The sequence below is a fragment of the Anastrepha ludens genome, chromosome 6 (genome assembly GCF_028408465.1).
Source record: "Anastrepha ludens isolate Willacy chromosome 6, idAnaLude1.1, whole genome shotgun sequence".
In the NCBI taxonomy this organism is placed as follows: domain Eukaryota; kingdom Metazoa; phylum Arthropoda; class Insecta; order Diptera; family Tephritidae; genus Anastrepha; species Anastrepha ludens.
In genome coordinates, this window is record NC_071502.1 from 12,735,397 (window position 1) to 12,759,086 (window position 23,690).

The 23,690-nt window shown below is 39.5% G+C and overlaps 1 protein-coding gene across 1 annotated transcript in view; it reads right to left on the bottom strand.

Moving 5' to 3' along the window:
- Window positions 1–23,690, bottom strand: part of LOC128868087 (sodium channel protein 60E) — a 95,702-nt gene that overhangs the window by 46,258 nt on the left and 25,754 nt on the right. The window contains exons 15-20 of the mRNA XM_054109820.1: window positions 20,827–23,297; window positions 15,960–16,287; window positions 15,768–15,868; window positions 7,175–7,349; window positions 6,588–6,884; window positions 2,805–2,959 (exon numbers count right to left, since the gene is read on the bottom strand). Coding sequence (XP_053965795.1) covers window positions 2,805–2,959; window positions 6,588–6,884; window positions 7,175–7,349; window positions 15,768–15,868; window positions 15,960–16,287; window positions 20,827–23,297 — 3,527 coding nt within the window. The remainder of the gene's footprint in view (window positions 1–2,804; window positions 2,960–6,587; window positions 6,885–7,174; window positions 7,350–15,767; window positions 15,869–15,959; window positions 16,288–20,826; window positions 23,298–23,690) is intronic.

The following is a 23,690-nucleotide window of genomic DNA, read 5'->3' on the forward strand; positions in this document are numbered from 1 at the left end:
AGATAAGAAGCATTAGAAATATTGTGGTTTCTTATTTATTTTATTTCCAGCCCTGGCCACAAATTCGCAATAACGTTGAGATCTGGACTTTGTGCTGGTGTCGGTACTACATGTGGACAGTTCCAGATAAGCCAAATTTTTACAATACGACACGTATGCTTGCGACCGTTGTCTTGGTAGAACCTAAATGAATCCCTAATGCTCATTGTACTAAATTATCTTTTAGCAGCTCCAGATACATCTCTTTATTCATGTTTTCTTCGTTGAATGTTAAATTTCCGACACCTGAATAAGGCATGCAACCCTATACCATCACGCTGCCCCCGCCGTGTTTAACTGTAGAGCGCAAATTACATGGTTTGAGCGCGGTGTTTGGTTTTCTCCAAACGCAGGACTTCCCATCAGACGTGAAAAAGTTAAATTTGCTTTTATTTGCAAAAACAACGGGATTCCAGAACGACACGTCTTTGTTCAAATGTTGTCTGCAAAACTTTTTTGTTTTCTATTACGCGTTTATTTCGGGCAGTCCTTCCATGAAAATTTTCTTCGCGCAGAACTCTATGAACAGTTTCACGGTTACAGATCTTGCCTAAGTATTTTTCGACTTTGTTCGTTAATTTTAAAACGCTTAAATCGGATTTTTCCTTAACTTTGCGAACAATCCACCTCTTATCTGCATCTATAAATATTTTATTTGACGCAGATCTGCTCTTATCATGGCGTTTCCTTTCCGTTTTCGTGGCGGTTTTCTATAAGGTGATGGCAGTTGAGGAACTAATAGCAACAATGTCTGCAATTTTTCGTTGAATTTGGCCCCTATGTAACGATGAATAACCTCTGCCCTTTTTTCAAGTGAGGTCCGTTTTCCCATTTTAAAAAATTTTAATTTTTTCAACTTTTCTTTACAAAAATTTTTTGAGAATGACTTAAGAGGGGAAGTCAATGTAAAATTTTCAAAAAATCGGTTTTTTTCGATATTTCGAAAATATAGTATCTTAAGAATCTACTGTGAAATTTTTATGCGGAAATTCCTAATATTATAGCTTCTAACTATGTAGAACGAGAGCGGTCCACGCGTCCCTGTACCTCAAACTTTAAACTCATTTATCTCAAAACCGTATTTTTAAAAACTGCTCGTGATGTAACTCAAAAAATTATCGTCCGATTTGTTTGAAGTTTGGTGAGGCCTTTCTTTACATTACTATCGGAAGGATAAACCGAGAATTTCAGATATTTCGCGTTGATAAACTACTTTTTGGGGGTTAAAAGGTTAGTAAAATAGCCCTAGATTCTGACTTTTTTTTCAAAGCTTATTTTATAATTAATTTTATACTTGTGTTTTACTTTTAAAGGGTTCATCCTTTCCGTTATTATGTTATAAAAAAAACAATTTAACTTTTTTGTTTCAGATCGATAGATTAAGAGTAATAAATAGAGCAGTTTGGGACTTCGCGCCGTAGGCAGCCGACAAGAAATGATCCTGAGCCGCAATTATGGAAAAAAATAAATGAAAAAAATTTTTTTATTTGTACTCTCGAAAGGTTAAATAAAGTTGTGTTAAAGCTTCAAAATAATATAATTATTTTATCACCTTTAAAAATATGTTCAAAAAATGACCAATTTTGTGGCTTCTACATGGACTTCCCCCCTTAAAACGCTAACCATATCTTTTTTCAAAAGTTCGCCATTTTGTTATTTAAAAAAAAAAATTCCCATTGTCACATCTGCCAGAATGACAAGAATAATAATCAAGTTTAACTTTTTCGTTTCAGATGTCCTGAAGAGCCAAAATCCTGTTGACAAGCCACCTATCTTTTTTTTTTACGCTTACTTTGGTGCCAAACTACTACAAAAAAATATGTCAAAAAAAAAATTTTTGTCTATACTATTTGATGTCAATAATAACGTACTATAAAATCAAAACGAAAGCATTTTCTTTTCTTACAAAAAAATTCCTAAAAAATATCTATAAAAAACGAATATTTGGCCAGACTACTACCTTAAGACGCTAAGCTAAACAGAAAAAAATACATTTCACCGTTATTGCATTCTCAGAGAAAATATAAAATACACTGCATCATTCAAGCTGCGAACATATTTTGATGAGAAAACCACATATTTGTTTCTATATTTTCTCAGCAAGCTTTGTTTTTGTTATTGTTCTTTCTACAGTGCTAAACAGAACATATGTACATATCTCATTACAAGTCGTATACATCGTTTTTTATTAAATTTAATAAAATCGCCTAATTTTCTTATTTCTAAAAAAGTATTACCTGCATATTTGATGCAGCTGTGAGCCACTGTACGTACGAAACGAGTGGATTGTATATAAATTTTCAGCATATTTTCTTTTTCAAGTACGCACTCAGCTATGCTGTAGTAGTAGAGTATGAGTAGAGTAAGAGTGATAGAGAGCGGTAGAGAGAGAGTGGTAGAGACTGAGAGAAGAGGTCGCGCACAGCAGTGGCGTGGAGTTGGAGAGGGGCTAAAATTTATGCATTTCTAAGTAATGTTAATGTTTGTAGATATGTTAATGATATGTTACTGTTACTTGAGCAATTCTAGAGTAAATAGCAGCAGCTTTACCGAACTGAACTAAAATTTGGTGAATGCAAAGGCGTAATTGAAATGGAGGGAAACCAAAAATTTGCGTTTCAAATAAAACAAAAACAAAACAAAAAAATACGTATGTAGGTTAGTTAGAGTAGGTAAGTTAGAGTATTCAAACATAAAATGTAAACGTAATGTTAACTGAATGCAGCTATTTTGTATAAATCATAATTTTAGCATTTGATCATTACCTTCTCGAATTCGATAAATCATAAAACATTGCTAAAAAATGATTTATTGGTCGCTTAATGACTTTCTGTGGTTTTTTTCGTCCCAACTTTTTCATGGCGGTGTAATAGTGTTTTTGAGATTCGGTGAGAAACATTTCCAACACTCCTCCTTCATACTATGGAACGATGAAAGTAAATTTTTTTTAATATTTATATATAAAAACAACATAAATGTTTCACTTTATCAATGTTTGAATATATTTATATTTAAAAAAAGTGTATGTGTGTGTGTGTAGTAAATAAAATACACGAGTATTTACATATATAAAGGTATGTATTAACATTTATACACCGAACAAAAAAAAATGTGAGCGAAATTACTTTTCGGCAAAAGTTGCCGCTCTTGCCGAAAAGTACTTTCCTGTATTTGGTTAATTTTTTTTTTATTATTACTATTTTTTTTAATTACTATTTTTTTTTTAATTTACATTATTTCGTGTGGTGTTTAAATATACAAGTAGATATATGTATGTAAGTAAGTATGTATGTATGTCATTACTTTGCACAACATCAAATAAATTTGATGCATTTCTCTTAAAAATAAAATTTATAAAAATAAAACAAAGTCTGCAAGTGTATTTTGTTAATATTGAATGTATGTAAGTATATATGTAGGTTAGGTTAGGTTAGGTTGAAGCGGTTGTCTTGTGGGACACACTCAGGCTCATAGCCCATTGTGATGCCGCGTGGGGGAGCTTTCCCTATTTCTCCTAAAACCATTGTGCGCTTTTCAAACATTTTAGAAGATCTCCTATTTCTGTGGAACTGAGATCTTCCAATTCGTTAAAAAATTGTTTGCCTAGAATAGCAAATCTCCGTCTGGATAGAGCAGAACAGTAGCACAGAAGGTGCAAGATTGTCTCCTCCTCTTCCTCATCAAGACAACTTCTACAGAAGTCGTGTGCTTGCACACCCATCCTTTGGGCGTGCCTACCTATTAGGCAATGTCCCGTTATGGCTGAAATCAGTGTGCTAAGATTGTGTTTATTTTGGCTTAGCAAAGATTCTGTGCGTGTAGCACTAAGAGTCGGCCACAGTTGATGGGCGATTTTGCAGGTGGCTTCATTGCGCCATCTTTCGTTTGCTTTCCTTACGATTTCTTCAAGGATAAGTAGTTTACATGTTTGTAAGGGAATGCCTATGTCATTGTCTACGCACTCATCGGTCAACTTGGTGCCGAGTCTCGCTAGTTCATCGGCTCTACAGTTACCCTCAATGTCGCGATGGCCAGGAACCCATATTATCCTTAGGCGAAATGACTCGGCCATCTCGTTAAGAGATTTGCGGCATTTCATGGCTACCTTGGGGGTTGTCGACTGTTTTGTGAGGGATTTTATCGCCGCCTGGCTGTCAGTGAAAATGTAGATGTCATTTCCGGATATCGCATCACACTGTACCAGTGTCGCGGCTTTCGTTATTGCCATCAGTTCGGCCTGAAAGACACTACAGTAGTCGGGGAGCTGAAAACTGAAGGAGATCCCCACATGCTCGGAGTATACACCTCCGCCCACCCTGCCCTCGAGCTTTGAGCCATCTGTGTATACATGGATAGACTCGCCCTGTCCTACATCGTCCTGTTTCCACTCTTCTATTGAGAGTAGGAGGGTCGTGAACGTTGTAACGGCAAGTGTGGGCGGGAGTGCATAGTCCACCAATCCGGGAATCTCCGAAGTGTCAGCCAGGATTTTGCCGTGACCGTAGCTCTTATTTGACCACTTGCTTAGAATGTTCAGCCTTATTGCCGTACTGCGCGCGATATATTTTGCTTGCAGATCTACTGGCAGGAAGTTTAATGTCGCATATAATGCTTTCGATGGTGTGGTTGACATCGCGCCAGTTATGAGAAGAGATGCTAGTCTCTGAACCTTGTCAAGTTTTTTGATGTTCACCCCCTTCTCAAGGGCATTCCGCCATATTACAATGCCATAGTAGAGAATAGGCCTAACCACTGCTGTGTACAGCCAGTGTACCATTCGTGGTTCCAATCCCCATCTCTTTCCAATTAGCCTTCCGCAGGAGTACAACGCCATCATAGATTTGCGTACTCTATCTGCGACTGTGAGCCCCCAATTTAGCTTCCTATCCAGTATAAGTCCTAGATATTTCGCCTTTTCTGTTACTCTAAGTGGTTTCCCTCCTAGGAATATGTGTTTAAGAGCAGGTGTTTTATGTTTTCTGCTAAATAGTATCAGATCCGTTTTTTTCGGGATTTACTTCAAGTCCTCGACTTTTACACCAGAGTGATAGTCTATTGAGGGATCTTTGTTGAAGTATATATGTATGTATGTATGTATGGATTTACGTATGCAATTATGTATGTACAGCGTGCTACTTAAGTCACCGTACTCTTGTTATATTTGCACAAATCACCCTGTAACTAGGCCAACATTTTTTGTGAAATTTACGATTTACGATTCAAATACGAAGGGCGCATTAAAAATAACATAAGATACGGCCGGCCAGCCGCACTTTCCGATCGTGACAGGCGTACAATAAAGCATTCGTCAGAGCTACGTTCCGATTTCTATTTTCAGCAAGACAGCGACACCCTAAGCACAAAGCAATGAACACCAGGCTGTACCTCACGTACACCACTCCACACCTTTTGGAGACGGCACCACAGAGCCCTAATAATAATCCGATCACCAGATAAGCAATAAAAACCTCCGGCGAGAGGCATTGTACCGAGAGTGGTGCACAATGGATCCCAATTACATTGAAAAACTGGTGATGTCATTGCCAAATCGCCTCAGAGAGCTGATTGAAATGAAGGGATATCCCACTAGATACTAAGTTAAAAGTTGTAATGAAAATAATGTTCCTTATAGTTATGGCGGCCGCCGTAGCCGAATGGGTTGGTGCGTGATTACCATTCGCAATTCACAGAGAGGTCGTTGGTTCGAATCTCGGTGAAACACCAAAATTAAGAAAAACATTTTTCTAATAGCGGTCGCCCCTCGGCAGGCAATGGCAAACCTCCGAGTGTACTTCTGCCATGAAACAGCTCCTCATAAAAATATCTGCCGTTGGGAGTCGGCTTGAAACTGTAGGTCCCTCCATTTGTGGAACAACATCAAGACGCACACCACAAATAGGAGGAGGAGCTCGGCCAAACACCTAACAGAAGTGTACGCGCCAATTATTTATTTATTTTTATAGTTAATAAGTTTATATTAGTTTGTAAGAGTACGTAGACTTTTGTTGACGCAGATATTGAAGTTCCTTTTGTTTTTAATTAATAATATTACATTAAGTTTGAAATCTTACTATTTTTATTTCATTATTTAAAAGAAAATATATTGTTTTGTTAGCCTGCATCAAAGTTTTTTAAATTTAACAAAAATTTGGCCAAGTCACAGGGTGATTTGTGCAAATATAACAAGAGTACGGTGAGTTAAGTAGAACACTGTATGTATGTAGGGCATTGCTTTGCACAGCATCAAATAAATTTGAGCATTTATCTTAAAAATAAAAGTCATTAAAATAAAATAAATTCTCCCAGTGTATTTTGTTATTACTGTATGTATGTATGTATGTATGTATGTATGTATGTATGCATGTATGTATGTGTGTATGTACAAGTGTCTCAGCGCATCTTCGAAATACATATGCTTGTGTGTGTGCGTACGTATTTGTCAAGTGTAAATCAAGTGCACTATCAAATTTTATTCGCAATATTTTGCGCTATGTATTTAGTAGTACCAAACCTGTAGTGCCATGCGCCTTGAACCTCGACACACTTACCTTCTTCTTGAGCATATTAAAATTATCGATAATAACTCCAATGAATAGATTGAGTGTGAAGAATGAGCCGCACACTATGAAGATGACAAAGTAAATGTAGGCATACAGATTGGCTTCACGTTGCGGCTGCAGATCGACGCCACGCGCATCCACTGCATCGGCCATCACCTCCATCCAGCCCTCGAAGGTGGCCACTTGCAGCAGCGCCAGATAGCCCATGCCCACATGATCGAATGTGATCTTCGAATTGATCCAAGTGTAATTCTGCTTAATGCACTCGGCCTTGTCGTTCACTTCCTGTTTGTTTGTCCAACGCAAAAATATTAAATATAAATATAAAAATAAAAATATTAAATGCATAAAAACTAGCTTTTTAAAAGTAAAAAAAAAATATTTGATTCAAGAAGTAAAAATTCATCGTTACACTTTTAGTGCACGACTTCAAAAATTCCAAAAAAATTGCTATTCAATTCCATATTTATGTAAATATATAAAATGTGTTATATATAATATTTTATGCTTATATGTATGTGTGTATGAGTGTATGCATGTGAGTTTGTGGAATTTGTCCAATTCTGCTTACTAACCGTCACTGGCAGCAATTCACCATCGTCGTCAAGGCATTTGAAAAATTTACCACCGAAAAATTGTACACCCATTATGGAAAATATCAACCAAAAGACTAAACAAACTAAAAGTACATTAAAAATTGACGGTATTGCATACATGAGAGCATTTACTACAATTCGCATTCCTTGCCACCTGGAATAGAAATAAAATGAAACAGATTCATAGATTTATGGGGGATATGCGTTACATATTTACATATTTGTTATTTGTTATTTGTAAATGCTTTTATTTTTAATTTTTAATTTTATTTTTTTATTTTTATTTCTTTGTTTTTTTTTTGCATGTTTTTACAAGAGATTTGGTATGGGGGATATTGGAGAAGTGCGCAAATATTTAAGGATTATAATGGAAAACAAAAAAAGCAAAAACAATCGCATTTGATGTAATTAGTGACGCTAAACAAAAACATATGTAGTACATACATACAGACACCGACAACATTGCTTTTGAAATAAAACAATAAGAATTTTTTAACAAATGTATAAGCATCAGTGATCTGAGGGTAAAAATTGGGCGCACAACTTTTGTTAATCAATGCAGGTAGATTTTTAAGACTTTCTAAATTTAAATTTATTAAAAATTTATTTAAATTTATTTTTTATTTATTTAAATTTATTTTTTATTCATTTAAATTTATTTTTATTTATTTGTTATTTATTTAAATTTATTTAAAATTTATGTAAAATTTTTTAAAATTTATTTATGCTTCTTCTGCATTTCGTTTACTCGGGAATGAATAACGCGCGATATTTCGATTCGGTGTGAATTTTCTGGCTGCCAAAAGTTTTGCTACTAAAATGCGGGAATGTAGAGAATCGATTCGTTACTATTCGGAATAAAAAGGAAATGAGCTGAAAAAGGAGGAGCGACTATATCGTTTTGCTTATCAAATCGGCTTTGTAATAAATATAATATAAAATATAATATATTGGGTTGGTGATAGTAATGGTAATGGTTGTACGGGTTCGATTAGATTAGATTAGATTTATGAGGGGTTGTACAAGTCCAAGCATTTAGTCAGTAGATCATTGCACTACACGGATAGATATCAGTAGAAAGAATAAAGATAGGAAAGATAAAAAGTGGATGGTAAAACGGACAAATTAGTTTGAGATCACTCTGCCACAAATCTCTTGGATTCATTGAGGAATCTTAAGAGATCTGGAATAGGAAGAGTATGAACTTTGTCCATACTCAGTGTATCGCAACCCAATATCCTAAGTCTGATTCTGGCAAATGCAGGACAGCTACAGAGAAAATGATCTGCAGTGTCATCATTCTCAAGACAGGATAGGGATATCGGGCCCCATGGTAGCCATATGCTGGCCACAGACCTTGTGCCCTGTGATTACACCCACCAGTACTCTCAGGTCCTTTCTGCTGAGTTTTAGGAGAAAGGTCGCCAACTTCCTGTTTGGTTCTTTCACAAAGCACTTGGCTACTCTGCACGAGTTCAACCCAGAGCAACGTCCTCTATAGGTTGACCTCACGAAGTCGTCAATCCATAGTTGAATCGATGCAAAAAGGGCACCTAGAAAGGGTTCAGGGCCTAGTGGCATACTTGCAGAGCCTTCATTACCCAGCTTATCAGTCAACTCGTTCCCTGTAATACCACAATGTCCAGGCACCCAAATAAGACTAACTTTGTTGTGTTTTGCAACACTATACAGTTTTGTCTTACATTCACCGACTAACTTCGAAGAGCAGCGTGGGTTAGCAAGGGCTTTCAGTGCAGCTTGACTGTCACTACACTGTACGGGTTAGGCTAAGGCCTTTATGCACTACGATAAGATTGATTTATTGAGCGCCGGTAATTACTTAATTATAATTATTTAGTATCCCGAGGAATCGAACCAGCTCCTTAGGAGGAAGCAATTGTAGGTCTTCTTCCTCTAGTAGCTACGAGCCCAGGATTCTGTGTCTCTTGTGGCCTAATTCCTCACAGTTAGTGATTAAGTGTGCCATAGACTCCTCTTCATCACAGCAGAACCTGCATGATCTTGTACTAGATAATCCTATTATGTTTAAGGGTTTATTACAAACAAAGTGACCTGTAAGTGCTCCACAGAGTAATCAGAGGTCCATTTTTATTAAGGGTTAGAGCAGATTTTGCTCTGTTGGAATTGAAGTTCAAACACTTTTTGGAGTGATTAAGGCCGCTTGAGCCGTTCACGTCCAATAAATAGGCCTACTGCCCCTAAAAGTTTGCCTTCTCGTTTCCTTCGTGTCCCTCATGTCCTTGTACCCAAATCAGTAAGACCTGATTATGAGTGGCCAGTTTGTTGAGTGCATTGTTACACTCTATGATTTGTGTGCTCTAGGCCCCACTATTCCTGTTTCTACTCCTTGGAGCGTTTTGGTACAATTTTTGCGCTGAGCCATTTGCTTTTTTTTCACTTGAATATAAACTCTTTCATGGAAAACTCATAAAATGGAACTGTTATTTAATAGTAGAAGACTGCCTTGTTCTGTAGTTCAATCAGCAGTAAATAACACTTGGATGCAGGAGTGGTCATCTTCCATTATATAATTATAAGACTTTCATATCGCCCTTGTCAACAACAACACTATCTTTTAGGCAGAGGTGCTCCTCATAGAAATACAACTGCGGTGATGGGTTCGTTTTTTGGTTTTTTGTCGGGACGAACTAGCAAGTACAGCACTCAGACACAATTAAGTCCATTGTACTGCACTCGGGTTCCCTTTTTAATTTTCTTTAAATCTACTTGGCCTCCGAAGAAATCTGAGTAGACCTTGTGGTGCCAAGGAGCCAAACTGGTCCTTCTTAATCAATCAGTGCCAAAGACCTCAAGCCTGATTTGAACGAAGGCTGGGCAGACGCACGGAAAGTGGTCCGCCGTCTCATCCTCCTCTCCACTTGCTGGGCAGAGTGCACTGTCTGAGATGTCCACCTTTTCCATAGAAAGAGGCCTGTCATCAGTCCAACCAGCTGCCTACAGTCCCTGCTGCTTAGTGACAGGAGGAACTGCGACAGTCGGTTGGACATAACAGGTAACATCAGTTTTGTCCATCTACAGCCTCTCGCAGCCGGTCAAGCTGGCTTATGGGTTAGGGTAACCCGTTTGCTAACCGTGGATGACTGCAGAAGGGAGCGGCAGCATGGGATCCGGGCCAAGGAAGTGCTGCGAATAAAGATACAGCGGCTACATCGTCCGAATGAATACAAACGTTCCGGCTCTAAAAGTATTCGGTACCAGCTGGTGGTAGTGGAGAAAAGTGAAGGCCTCTCTGCGTTGGAAAGATCAAAGGGAGAAGCACTTGGCTTCTTTTGGTGTGTTCAATTGGAATCGGTTAGCATTGGCACTGAAGCACTTTTGGGGGAAATTCTTTGAACCTCAGCTAGTGGGGGTTTTCAGCCGTCTAAGCTCGCAGTCTACGAATATTGGCACACCATCGAGTCAAGTAGGCAGTCTAAAACTTTCACTAATGCCCCAATCTTAAGCAGACCTAAGTTTCGGCTTAACCTGGGCTGGCTTAATTACAGGATTTATTTCCCTATACGAATATCTCCACAGGATTTGAATTTGAAACTCGATCTTGCATCGATTGTACATCATGAAGATGAAGTTACTATTTTTTGGTGCTCAGCTCTCGGAGCTCATCCCATTAGAGCTGATATACTTTTTTAAAGGTTGTCCTTGGAAACATTTTGTGTTGGGTATGCATTGTATGTTTTTGTGTTCATGCGAGAGTTTAAATACTTAGGCGTAGTACTCAGCCTAAAAAGACCGTATTCAGGCAGCTAACGGAGCATACTTTGGCCATGTCAAACTTATGAAGTTTTCATTGATATAAAAGGAACAAAAACTGCAAATGTACAAAACTATAATAAGACCGGTACTCACCTACGGCTGTGAAATCTGGGTCCTTAAAGTGAATGACGCAAATTTATTGATGCGATTTGAAAGAAAATTTCTTAAAAGAATATTCGGTTCTATACGATTAGAAGACGGTACATACCGTATACGGTATAACCACGAGCTCAGTGTTTTAATCGCGGAAGGAAATGTAACGCGGTTTATAAAGTCCCAAAGATTATGGTGGCATGGACCAAACAAGTATTTGAAGCAAACCCCGGAGGAGCAAAAAGGAGAGGCCGGCCAAGGAGACGATGGTTGCAAGACGTAAAAGGCGATATACGAAAGATGATAATCTCACAACATAGAGCGAAAGCGGACTGTCGAGAAGACTGGAGGCGTATTGTAGCGGAGGCAATGGTCCACCCCGGACTGTAATGGCAAGATGAGGATGAGTGAGTGCAAAGGCTTTGCTGAGATCTTTAAATCGCTTGTTATTTCCTATTTTATGGATAAAAAAAAACGGACGAAAGGCCAATCGGATGACAGAATAAAACTGATTATCTACGTTTTATACTTTGAAAATATTTTACCATCAAATCACTGTGCAAAGCCTTGAACCAAAAAAAAATGTTATAGAATTTTAAACCATAAAGTTCACAATTTGAGAGTTACTTATAACAAACAAGACACCAATAAAAACGGTAAGCCGTACAATTCGTATAAAGCGATACAACTTTTTCGTTAGAGAAGTCTATTTTAAAGAAGGTCTATTAAAATTTTGATAAATAATTCCTATTCATCTGTAATTTGAACATTTTTGGAATATATTTTCAATATATCGCCTGCTCTCGGAGCTTAAATTTTAATGGTTTAGTTAAGTGCGAAAAATGTCTTCATAAGAGGCAAGCAGGCAATCAAATTCACATATCTCAGAAAGAGAAATCTCAAGAAGAGGACGGCCTCCTCTGCGTTGGAAAGGAAGAACAGCTGGAGGAGAACTTGGCCTCACTTGGTGTGTCCAACGATTGGTGCCCTTTGTTAAACTCGGCCAAAATCGCGTAAGCGGTTAACGCGCCAATTAAGCAGAAGAAGACAAGATACTTGATAGATTGCCCTTGTCATGGATTGCGTAGAGATGATAATTTACTCTGAGAGACAGCGGTCAAGAGGCCGTAAATTCAAGTTCAATTAGAGCTCTTCAGAGCAAACATCACTGCCAACCTTTTTGAATAGCTTGCAGAATCGTTGAAGTTCGCAGTTGATCCCAAATCTGTTTCTGTTTCGGGCATTCAAACTGCACCCAATAAAATATTGCTAACTTAAAAGCGATCTTTAACTATTTTCCTTTTCTCGCATGTCTACCTGACAAAGACAAATTTGGTGGTTTCGAATCCAAAAAGCATTTGCTCTATATTTTCCATCACCCGAATTAATTTCTCTTTACATTTCTGCACTTTAAAGCTATCTATACATTTTAAAGGAGGCGCCAAATAACCTGTAAATATATCGGCGAAAATAGACTTATCGGCACGATAAAGTAAACTATCATTTTGGAGGTTAGTTGAGTAATGGGCCCCTGAGCAACTAATTACTTCCATCGCTTTATACGGAGAAAAATTACAAACACACATGCGAGCAAATAACTATCCACTTAATTTTTTTTTTTTGGCAAAGAAAATTTTTTTAAATACAAAAGGATAGCAAAGTGACAGGGATAGCGGTGTTGGTGAAAGGATGAGTTGTGTGTAAGTTTGTGTGCCGTATAGCAGTAGTGAGTACCTACAATTAAGACATACATACAAACAGGATTGAGAGGTGCAAGGTGCGGGCTCAAACAAATAGTGGTTACAAAGGATTCAAACTCTAAACAATAACTGGGCTCAAAATGTTGGACTAGGCGAATTAACGATTTGGAAGGCAAAGTGTAACACGAATTGCTCTGTGTTTGCAGCACAAAAAGTTGGACATAAATTTCAGATGTAATATTTTTTGGCCAAGTCTTAGTGTGGCACTTACATTTATTAAAAAAAAAAAATTTTTTACTACTTGTTTTTACATTTATTAAAAAAAAAGTGCGTGTAGCGTAGTACACATAACAGAAGTGAAACTTTCAAGGCAGACCAATAAAGAGAGACCGGAGAGAGAATGCGAGAGAGAGAAAGAATATGTATATATCTAAATAAATTCACAACATTTGCAGAGAATACAAATAGACAAAATTTACATAAACCGGAGAAGGGTCGACCGGTGCAGATAAACGCCGGACTCAAACCGTGGCAACAACGCGCACTACTCCGAGCGTTTATCACCCGCACAAACGCAGCGATTCCAGGACCGCAGCCACGGCACAAATTACCGCAAGGAAATACCAATAAATCCGACGCCGGAATGGATAGCACTTTATAGGACGCACAGCACTAGCACTAGGAAACGGAAATAAGCGCCAAAAATATAGCATTTTCCTTCATTATTTACAATGTCTTCCCAACGTTTAGGCAAATTTGTAATTCTCTGCTCAAAAAATTGTTTTTCCTTGGAGCCAAAGCTCCATACGCTTCAATATCCCTTTTTATAGCTTCTTTTGAGGAGTAGTTTTTGTTACTCATATGGGATTGAAGTCTACGGAAAAGCTGATAAACACAAGGAGCAATATCCGGAGAGTAGGGTGGATGCGACATTAGCTCCCATCCGAGCTCGTTCAGCTTGCCTAATGTTTGCCTTGCGGTATGAGGTCTTGCGTTGTCGTGGTGAACCAAAACTTTGCGTCTATTCACTAAAGACGGCCGATTTTTTTTAAGTGCCTCATTCAGGTTTGATAGCTGATGGGAATAGTAATCAGCAGTTATAGCCTGGTTTGGTTCCAGAAGTTCATAATAAACAATACCGGCCATATCCCACCAAATAGACAGGAGAATCTTCTAGGGGTGAGCGTCATCTCTATGGGTCCGTTCTGGTGTTTCATCTTTATCTAACCATTCGCGTTTGCAAACAGGATCATTGTAAAGGACCCATTTTTCATCACCAGTAACGATGTGGTTCAAAAAACTTTCATTTTCAAGCCGTTGCAGCAGCTGAGACAACACATTCACGCTCTGCTGAAGGTTGGCGACGGAAAGTCTATGCGGCACCCATTTTCCCAGCTTTGAAACCTTTCCCAACTGAACCAGGTGCCTGTGAACTGTTCCATGCGATGAAAGTAACCTCTGAGCTATCATATCGACTGTCAAATTTGGTTCAGCTTCCACGAGCTCGAGCAAGGCGTCGGAGTTAAAGACTTCAGGACGACCAGCGCGCGGGGCATCCTCCATGTCGCAGTTACCACTTCGGAATTTTGAAAACCACTTTTGCGCAGTGCTTACACTCATGGTATCCGCTCCGTGAACAGTGTTTATTTCTGCAGCAGCAGTTGTTGCATTTTTACCACTTTTATAAAAAAATACAAAATATTATATACCTCTTATACGCGTTCGAAGATTCCATTTTATTTTTTAACAACACGTGCTTCTATCCGCGATTAAAATCACTTGTTGAATGCACAATCTATCAAAGAAAATATAAATAGTTCCGTTATATTCCGCGAATAATTTTTTGTAAGCAAAAATCGTACAAAAGTGAAATTATGGGTAAAATACGCACGAACTTATGGACTGACCTGATATTTCTCACTAGAAATTAGCAACCACAAGGAAAAACTCAGGAAAAATAGCCTAAAGGGTATCTAAGACATATATGTGGTATAGCTCTCTCTCTTCTTTTCCTCTACGTTACATCTTTTTTCTCTCTCGCGGAACGAAAATGCCCAAAACGTTGCATGGCCTTGAAATTTTACTCTCCATTCGACGCCTAAGAAGTTTCACTTCAAAAAAATTTTTTTACTGCTTGTTTTTATTACTTTTTGTGCGCAAATACAACTGTACGCAAATTTGAATCAACACAATTAACAACCGATTGGGTACAATTTTCAGCTGCTGAATTTCGACTTAATATTTATTAGGAACTGGCTGCCTAAAAGGAAGTACAGGAAGTACGGTAAACGGTATACATTTACTGTTTGATGTTTTTTTTTTTTTGTTTTTTTTGGAGCACGGGAATACTCAGTACTGCTAAGTACTGTGTTGTCATTAAAATACAGGATTCTCGCACAGCTATACGGTACTTTTCGGTGTGGCTTAATTATTTCTATTCGAAATTCATAAAGAAGACGAGATTGTATTAAACACTTCCAAATTGTATCTTGTTGTTGGTTTTTTTTTGTTGTAAATGTCATTTAAAATACAATAAGAAAGTTGAAAATCATAGTTTTCTATACGTAAACATAAGAGAATTACAAGAAATGTGCACAAGTACAAGCGTCAAAGGCAAAGTTGTAGAAAATTAGTAGCTGAGTATATAAGTAAATTGTTTTTTAATGAAATAAGTCAAAAGGGCAGACTGAAATCTGAAAGTAGAAAGTTGATGCATAAATATAATATTAAAGACTCAAAGAATAAAATTACACAATTACAAATACATCAATAGTTTTAGCTTGGCAGAATTAGCATGGAATTAGCATGACAAATATAAAAAGTATTGATAAAAATTCAATAAGATACGCATATTTGGGCGAAAGTTTTCAATTTTCATTTCAGTTATATAGTTTTTACAAATCTAGCATGTTTTAGTTTTACTAAGCAAAGGCGAATGGCCCCAAAAAGGGGCTCACAAGCTTAGCGCACACTGCACAACTTACCGTGAGATGGCACGCAATGGACGCAAAGCTCTCAATGTGCGCAGCGAACGCAAAACCTTGAGATTCTCGTTCTCTTCGATGAGCAATGAGAAAACGGATACCTGTATGGGAGAAACATTTTTTATTTTTTATTTTTTTTTTATATTTTTTTTTTAATATTTTTATTGGTTTTTAAAACTCTTTGCTACTCACGAAGACTATAATGAAATCCAATATCGTCCAAAAACTCGTAAAGTATTTGGAAAACCCCAACGCCAACCATTTCAATACCATTTCAACGACAAAGATGAGACAAAATGAGAAATTCGTCCAGTAGAGTACGCGCTTCAACGTCTTATTACTATCCAAATAGATGTCCTCGAAACAGAGTGTGATGCTCGACGCGAATATGAGCACTAGCACAAACCACTCAAAGGCTGGAGTATCGACAACCGTCAAGACAGCCGTCCTTATGCGTGTCCAATGTTTGGCGCTCTTCGTGTCCATGCACGACATGAACCATGGACAGCGAAAATAGAAGCTGAAAGTATACAATTGTTTTTGTGTTTTTTTTTGCATAGGAGTAAGAGAAAATGTAAAGGCACGAAAGTGAGAGTGAGAGAAAAAAATAAAAGAGCAAGTTTAAAAATGGAGAAAAATAGAAAAGTAAGAAAGTTTTTGTGGAATAGAAAGAAGTATTAGAAGAATTTTATTATGGCTAAAGAAGTGTTGCATATTAATTGTAGGTTATTCTATGAAAAATATCTAAGCACCTAATTTTTGGAAATGGTATGAAAGTATTGTATATAAATAATTATAAAAAAAATGTAATAAAAACGCCTAAAACAATGAGAAATACTTTATTTGACACGCAGCATGAAACTTATTAGTTTGAGGAAAGGTTAGGTTAGGTTAGGTTGAAGCAGTTATTCTGTGGGACACACTCAGGCTCATAGCCCATGGTGATGCCGCGTGGGGAACGTGTCCCTATCTCTCCTAAAACCATTGTGTGCTTTTCAAAAATTTTAAAATATCTCTGATTTCTGTAGAACTGAGATCTTCCAACTCATCAAAAAATTGTTCCCCCAGAATAGTAAACCTGCGTCTGGATAGAGCAGCACAGTAGCACAGTAAGTGTGAGATTGTCTCCTTCTCGTCCTCATCTAGACAACTTCTACAGAAGTCATGTGTTTGCACACCCATTCTTTGGGCGTGTCTACCTATTAGTTTGGGGGAAAGAAAACCCATATTTTTGCTTAAAATTGTTGCGCAAATGGTTTAAAACTTTTTTATGGTCAATCTTTAGCTGCTGGATGCTGCTACGACTGCTGCAGGGTCCGGCACTTGAAGTGCAACCAACTTCAGACCGCTGCCCGTGCATCAGCTGTCTGTTAGTTGGCTAAATGACAGTCCAGAGTATTGTTTACAAGCGCGCGGAAGCATTTTGCCGAGAGTAAAAAAAAAGAAAATCAGTAATGGATTTCAAACGTAATAGAGTGATTGCCTTATATTTGACTGGAAAAACACAACCAGCGATTGTTCGTGAGCTCCAGCACCTTAAAGTTAATAAAGTTTTTATTTATCGCACCATTACTCGTTACAATGATGCTGGTAGCAACGTGAGACGTCATGGAGTTGGTCATCAAAAAAGACTGCAACGTCACGTGAAATGGTTCAAAAAGAAGCGACTTGAGCTAACGACGAAGCGCCAATCAAATATCGAAAGAACTGAAAATATTTGGCAGTACTATCCGCCTCATGTTGAAAAATGATCTCAAAGTCAAGCCTTACAAGATCCAAAAGGCGCATGATCTCATACCAAAGCAGCAACAACTCAGACTTGCGAGAGCGAAGTAGTTGCTTTGCTTGGCCGAAAGCGGTGAATTTTCGTGTTCCGTACATTGTGTTTGCTAACGAGAAAAATTTTCAAATTGAGCAATTCGTAAACTCCCAAAACAATAGGGTTTATTTGACCAACCATTCATAAGAGAATTTGAGTGATCGATTGGCCATCAGGAGACAGCACCCGCCAAGCGTAATGGTTTGAGCCGCTGTAACCGCAGATAGGCGCTCTCCAATCCTTTTCATCGAGCCTGACGTCAAGGTAAATGCGAAATATTATCGGGAAAATATTCTGGAGGTTGCTTAGAAGCCGTGGGCAGACAAACATTTTGGTGGCAGACCATGGACGTTTCAACAGAACTCGACACCGACTCCAGACGCGAATCCGATGAGTTATTCTCTTTGCGTCATTTTAGAGAACAAAGTAAGAACTAAAAGTCTCGAGGCGCTGAAAAAGCCATTGTCCACGAGAGTGCCAAAATACCTACAAGTCACATTTGCGCAGCTTGCGATTCGTTTCTGGACCGTCTCAAGGCCATAAACAAGGCAAAAGGTGGTCATATCGGGCAAAAGTAAATTGATTCTTAATTTTGTATTATTTGCACACGTTTTTTAATTTGAATTGAATAAAAGTAATTTTCCAAACTAAATTTATGACCTTTTTAATTTGTTACACTTCGAGTGCCGGATCCTGTAACATGCGGCAAGAAGCCTCAAAAGCAACAAAGCCCACGCCCAGATGGTATGCCAGCGGAAGCTCTCAAACTTGTGGCTGAAAGCCGACCAGATGTGGAATTTGACGTTTACAATGCATTCATTGCTCAAAGCATTTTCCCCAAGCTGTGGAAAATATAGAACCTGACGCTGATCAGTAGGGGTAAGGGCGACCCAGCGCTACTGTCAGCCTGGCGTCCGCTTTGCATGCTGGACAGCGCCGGGAAATTGTTTGAGAAACTCATAAAGCGCAGGCTTGCAGAGTCTGTTGAGAGCGCAGAAGGATTGTCAGGTTTCCGACGCGGAAAATCAACCCTTGGCGCAATAGAGGAGTGGGTAAGCAGCGCTCAACGCAGACACCACTACCTGAACCGCATCACCGTCCTGGAAACGCTTGATTTACGAAACAGCCTACGATGGATAGGCATTATAAAGGCACTACGAAAGGTTTCGAATACCTGCATACCTGCTAAGGGTTCTACAGAGCTACAGATTGCCAGAAAACAAAAGCGATAACGTCTGGCGCAGCTCAAGGATCTATTCTCGATCCCTGATCTCTGGAATCTGAGCTACGACGAGATATTGAGTATAGAAATGCCAGAAGACACATATCTAGCGGGATACTCGGACGATATAGCGGCGGTCTTACCAGCTCAGGATACTGGGGGCGCTAGAAAGAAGCTGAACCAAGTCATGATAAGGACGCAAATATGGCTTGAAGAGCACGGCCTGGCACTCGCCAAATATAAGATCGAAGTCATCCTTATGACACGCTTTTAAGGAAATCCCGCAGCCAGTTTATATTTAAGCCTGATAATACCTCGAGCATAGTAATAATATTACATGAGACAAACTCAGGTGCGGAACAAAAGTTGATTCGTTCTCATCATCAACCATAGACCTTCTGCCGAAGCGACTTAAAGCTATGTTATGTCTCAAGGCAGAGTTTTCGATTGGAATATTAACCCTTACCATCGGAATATTACCAATGCAAACGCAGAATACGGATAGCTGAGAAAACCCGAACTCCTTCTTGGCCTTGAGAAACAAGGCAAGCCAGCTCTCTCTACCACGCCAATTCAGGGGCATGTAAGCCTAATAACGCAATTCTCAGTGTGAGCAGCAAATCGCCTGTTTCTTTGAAATCGACTACCTCCGCGTGGAAAAGAACGAAGTGATCGGAAAGCCTCAGCTGAGATCCCGACAATCATAAAAGTTCATATCAGAAAAAATCTGGTAGGTCCTACTGTTGTTACTTGCTCGAAGCCGAGCTCATTTTACAGGTGAAGAAACTCGCAACTGATTTGGCTAATTTTATCACAGCTGAGATCATCTGGTTGAAACATTTCTTTTCGGAACACGTCACAAGGTAAAAGAATACTTCTGTCGCTTGTCTTAAAATTGTCCAATGGTCGGTATACAAAATACCGATGGAAGAGATTTGATTTATTTCCTAACATCTTTGGTGAGAAGACCTACATAACTATACAGTTTGTATGAATCCTGAATATGATTGGTATAGAGAGAGAGCTGAATATCTCGTTTAGAAAGTTGACAAAATTATGAAAAAACGTATATTTATATGTAATAAAAGGTGACTGAAATGGGTTCTGATTTTATGAGAAATTCTTGAAATCGACTACCTCCGCGTGGAAAAGAACGAAGTGATCGGAAAGCCTCAGCTGAGATCCCGACAATCATAAAAGTTCATATCAGAAAAAATCTGGTAGGTCCTACTGTTGTTACTTGCTCGAAGCCGAGCTCATTTTACAGGTGAAGAAACTCGCAACTGATTTGGCTAATTTTATCACAGCTGAGATCATCTGGTTGAAACATTTCTTTTCGGAACACGTCACAAGGTAAAAGAATACTTCTGTCGCTTGTCTTAAAATTGTCCAATGGTCGGTATACAAAATACCGATGGAAGAGATTTGATTTATTTCCTAACATCTTTGGTGAGAAGACCTACATAACTATACAGTTTGTATGAATCCTGAATATGATTGGTATAGAGAGAGAGCTGAATATCTCGTTTAGAAAGTTGACAAAATTATGAAAAAACGTATATTTATATGTAATAAAAGGTGACTGAAATGGGTTCTGATTTTATGAGAAATTCTTGAAATTTGCATTTATGACCAGGAAAATTAAAAAAAGTGCACAAAAGCAAAATTAGTTTTTGAATGTCCTTTAAATTTCGCTTTTAATGAGCTATGAGATCTCTGTCTTAAACTTGGATAGAATTCACTTGTGGTTTGACCCCTAAATATGATTTTATTTGGGAAATTTTGAGAAATTATTTTATGTCGACAATAACAAACCAGGACAAATAAAAGATTTTGAAAATTTGAAAGGTTGCAATTACATCTGTAGATACATTTTATAATTTTCTAATTGTGGACGTTTCGAAACTTGTAAAAAAATATTTCAAATAAAAAAATCAATAGTTCATAAAATATATATCTCTTCTACTTCGAACTCACGGCCATATTCAACATCTAATTATGTATCTAATCATACTTACTGTTCGTAACACTTTTGCGGAAAACAATCGTCTGGCACTTTCGGTGGTTTCGTTTGTCCGAAACTTGGAAAAGTCATGGGATCATTGTATGCTCCCTGCGAGTTACGTCTCCCACCTACTGTGAGATCGTCTACGTAGGAGACCAGACAATGCCATGGTTTTTCAGTCAGCCGTGAGAAGGCCGACTTCTGTGTTGGCTCGGCGGTCTCCGTTACCATAGCACCGCCCGCAGAAGAGCGTGCACCCGGTACGCTGTATCCCAGTGCCAGTACCGAACTGGTGTCGGCATAACCGCCACCGCATGAACTATGCGATTCGGTGCGTGCGGATTGAAAGGAAGCGGCTTTGTCTAGAGTCGATTGTGGATGCTCGGCGAAGCGTTTGGTACGCATATCGCCCGCAACGCCGGCAGCCCTTGGGCGGATGGTCGAGGTGGTGGTGGTGGTGATAGTGGTGGAAATGGTGGTTCTTGTTGCTGACGCAAGTAGTGGTTGTTTTGGTGGTGGTGGTGGAGGTGGGTCATGTATTTTCGAGGCATGGTAATGTTGTTGGTGCTCAGTGAGTGCCGCTAGCGGCGGCGTGGTCTTGATTGAGGATATTTGTGCTAGTGTTGGCGGTTCGAGTTGCGACTTGAGTGACGTCGGTGGCGTTGGTGGTACTGCCACACCCGACGAAGACAAAGAGCCGCCATCACGTTGTTTACTCTGTTGACGGCTTAACTGTTGCTTTTGTATTAGCAAATTCTCATATGAGTTTGTGCTCTTCAACGATAAACTGTCCAATCGGATGGCGTCGGTGGTGAGGCACTTGCGTGGTAGTTTCTCCGACTCCATGCGCAGCGTTGATATGGGTTTCTCCTCTTCAGGTACTTCATCGACACGTTCAATCAGCGACAATCGCTTGAAACGATCAAATTGTGCGCTAAACTGATCGCTCTTGTGGCGTGCAAATGGCGATTTGGCTGCAGCTGTAACAGTAGCCGCCACTGCCATCGATTCGATTGTCACGAATGGGGCATGAATTTGATCACAGATTTTACGTATTTCATTTGATATGCTAAAGTCTTCGTCGATTTTGCGTTGCTTCTCAAGGCTGCGACGCTTAATTTTCACCGAATTGCGATCGGTGCTTGTGAGTAACGAATGCTGACGTCGTGGCACCGTTGACAGATCATAACTGTCATACGGATTGAGTGGGTGTACAACTTCATCGGCGGCAGAACGTTCGGAAGCGCCTGTAATGACAGCGATATGATCGAGTATGGCTTTATTGGCTTCATCGGCAGCAGGCGAGGGCTCTGATAGTGTGGACAAGCGTCGCTCCAGCGACGTTGTTGAACGCTTAATCTCCTCTAATTCTTTCTCGAAACTTTGTATGATGTTATCGAATTCGGAATGCTCAACCAGTGGCAACACTTCGTTGTCATGCCCGTTACCATTGCTGGATGCATGGCTGCCATTGCGACGCTGCTCAATCTGCTGCATTATCGAGTTGGAAATATAGCTCAAATTCGATTTGATGCTGCTCGTCGACGGTTTGCGTTCCTCCCTGCGCGCATCGACAATCAGCGAATCTGTGTCGGCATCAACAATCGCCGACCCATAACCAACAGTTTCGCTGAAATAATTATTGCTATTGTCTGCATCATCTTGGAGAAATTGAAATAGCTCCTTATGCTCGCAATTCAGCAGCTCATCACGTAAATTACCCTGATGCGACAGCAGCTCTTCATGTTCCATAGAGATGGTATTCAACGAGTGGCCGCTTGAGTGCCGGCGTACACTTAAATGCAAATCCTCGTCAGACTTCAGACTACGCGAAGGTATGAGCGAACGTTGCGACTGATCGCTCGATTGCGATAGGCGGTCCAACGACTTCCGATAGCTGGGAGAGCGCGTCAACAATGACTTCTGATATTGCAAATAAGCCTCATCATGCTCCTCGCTGCAGTAACGACGCGACGATGTATCCTGCAGCGAATCGCCACGCATAAACGAGCCGCTACGCTGATCATTCGCATACGGATCGGTATCAGTCGAATTATATTGACCCATAAGTCGTAACTCAATGGACTCGGTGTATGTGGGCTCGTCGCGTGAATCGTTGTGTTGGGTGCCGAAACCGGAAGACACTTGATGTAACAGACGACGTTCCGCTTGCGGATAAAGCGTATTGTAGTCGTTGCGGCTATTATTGTCTAATTGGCAGGAGCTTGTTGTTGTCGTAATGCCATCGAATGATGGCACTTGCTGTTGCAATTGCATGTGATGTAATTGTTGCTGCTGTTGTTGCAGCAGCATGAGCTGTTGTTGTTGATGCAATTGTTGTGTGGGTGACTGCAAATGTGTTTGTTGTTGTTGTTCGGGAAGCTCATTTTCACTCTCCACGCCGTCAATTATGGTGTGCAAGGTGTCTTTGAGCGGTATCTGAAAGCCGAAATCTGAACCGGACACCGGACGATTCATAGATTCCTGAAGGAAAGAGAAGAGTAGGCGAAAAAAAGAATATGAAATACAATTTAATATATAAGTTGAAAGCGTGAGTAAGAGAGAGAGAGAGGAAGAAGGAGAAAGGAAGGAAGAGGAAGACGGAAAGGAAAAGAGAAAGAAACGGAGACGGAAAAGAAGAGGTAAACGGAAAAGAAGAAGTAAAGGGAAAGGAAATGAAACGGACAGGAAAGGAAAGGAAAGGAAAGGAAAGGAAAGGAAAGGAAAGGAAAGGAAAAGAAAGGAGAGGAAAGGAGAGGAGAGGAGAGGAGAGGAGAGGTGAGAAGAGGAGAGGAGAGGAGAGGAGAGGAGAGGAGAGGAGAGGAGAGGAGAGGAGAGGAGAGGAGAGGAGAGGAGAGGAGAGGAGAGGAGAGGAGA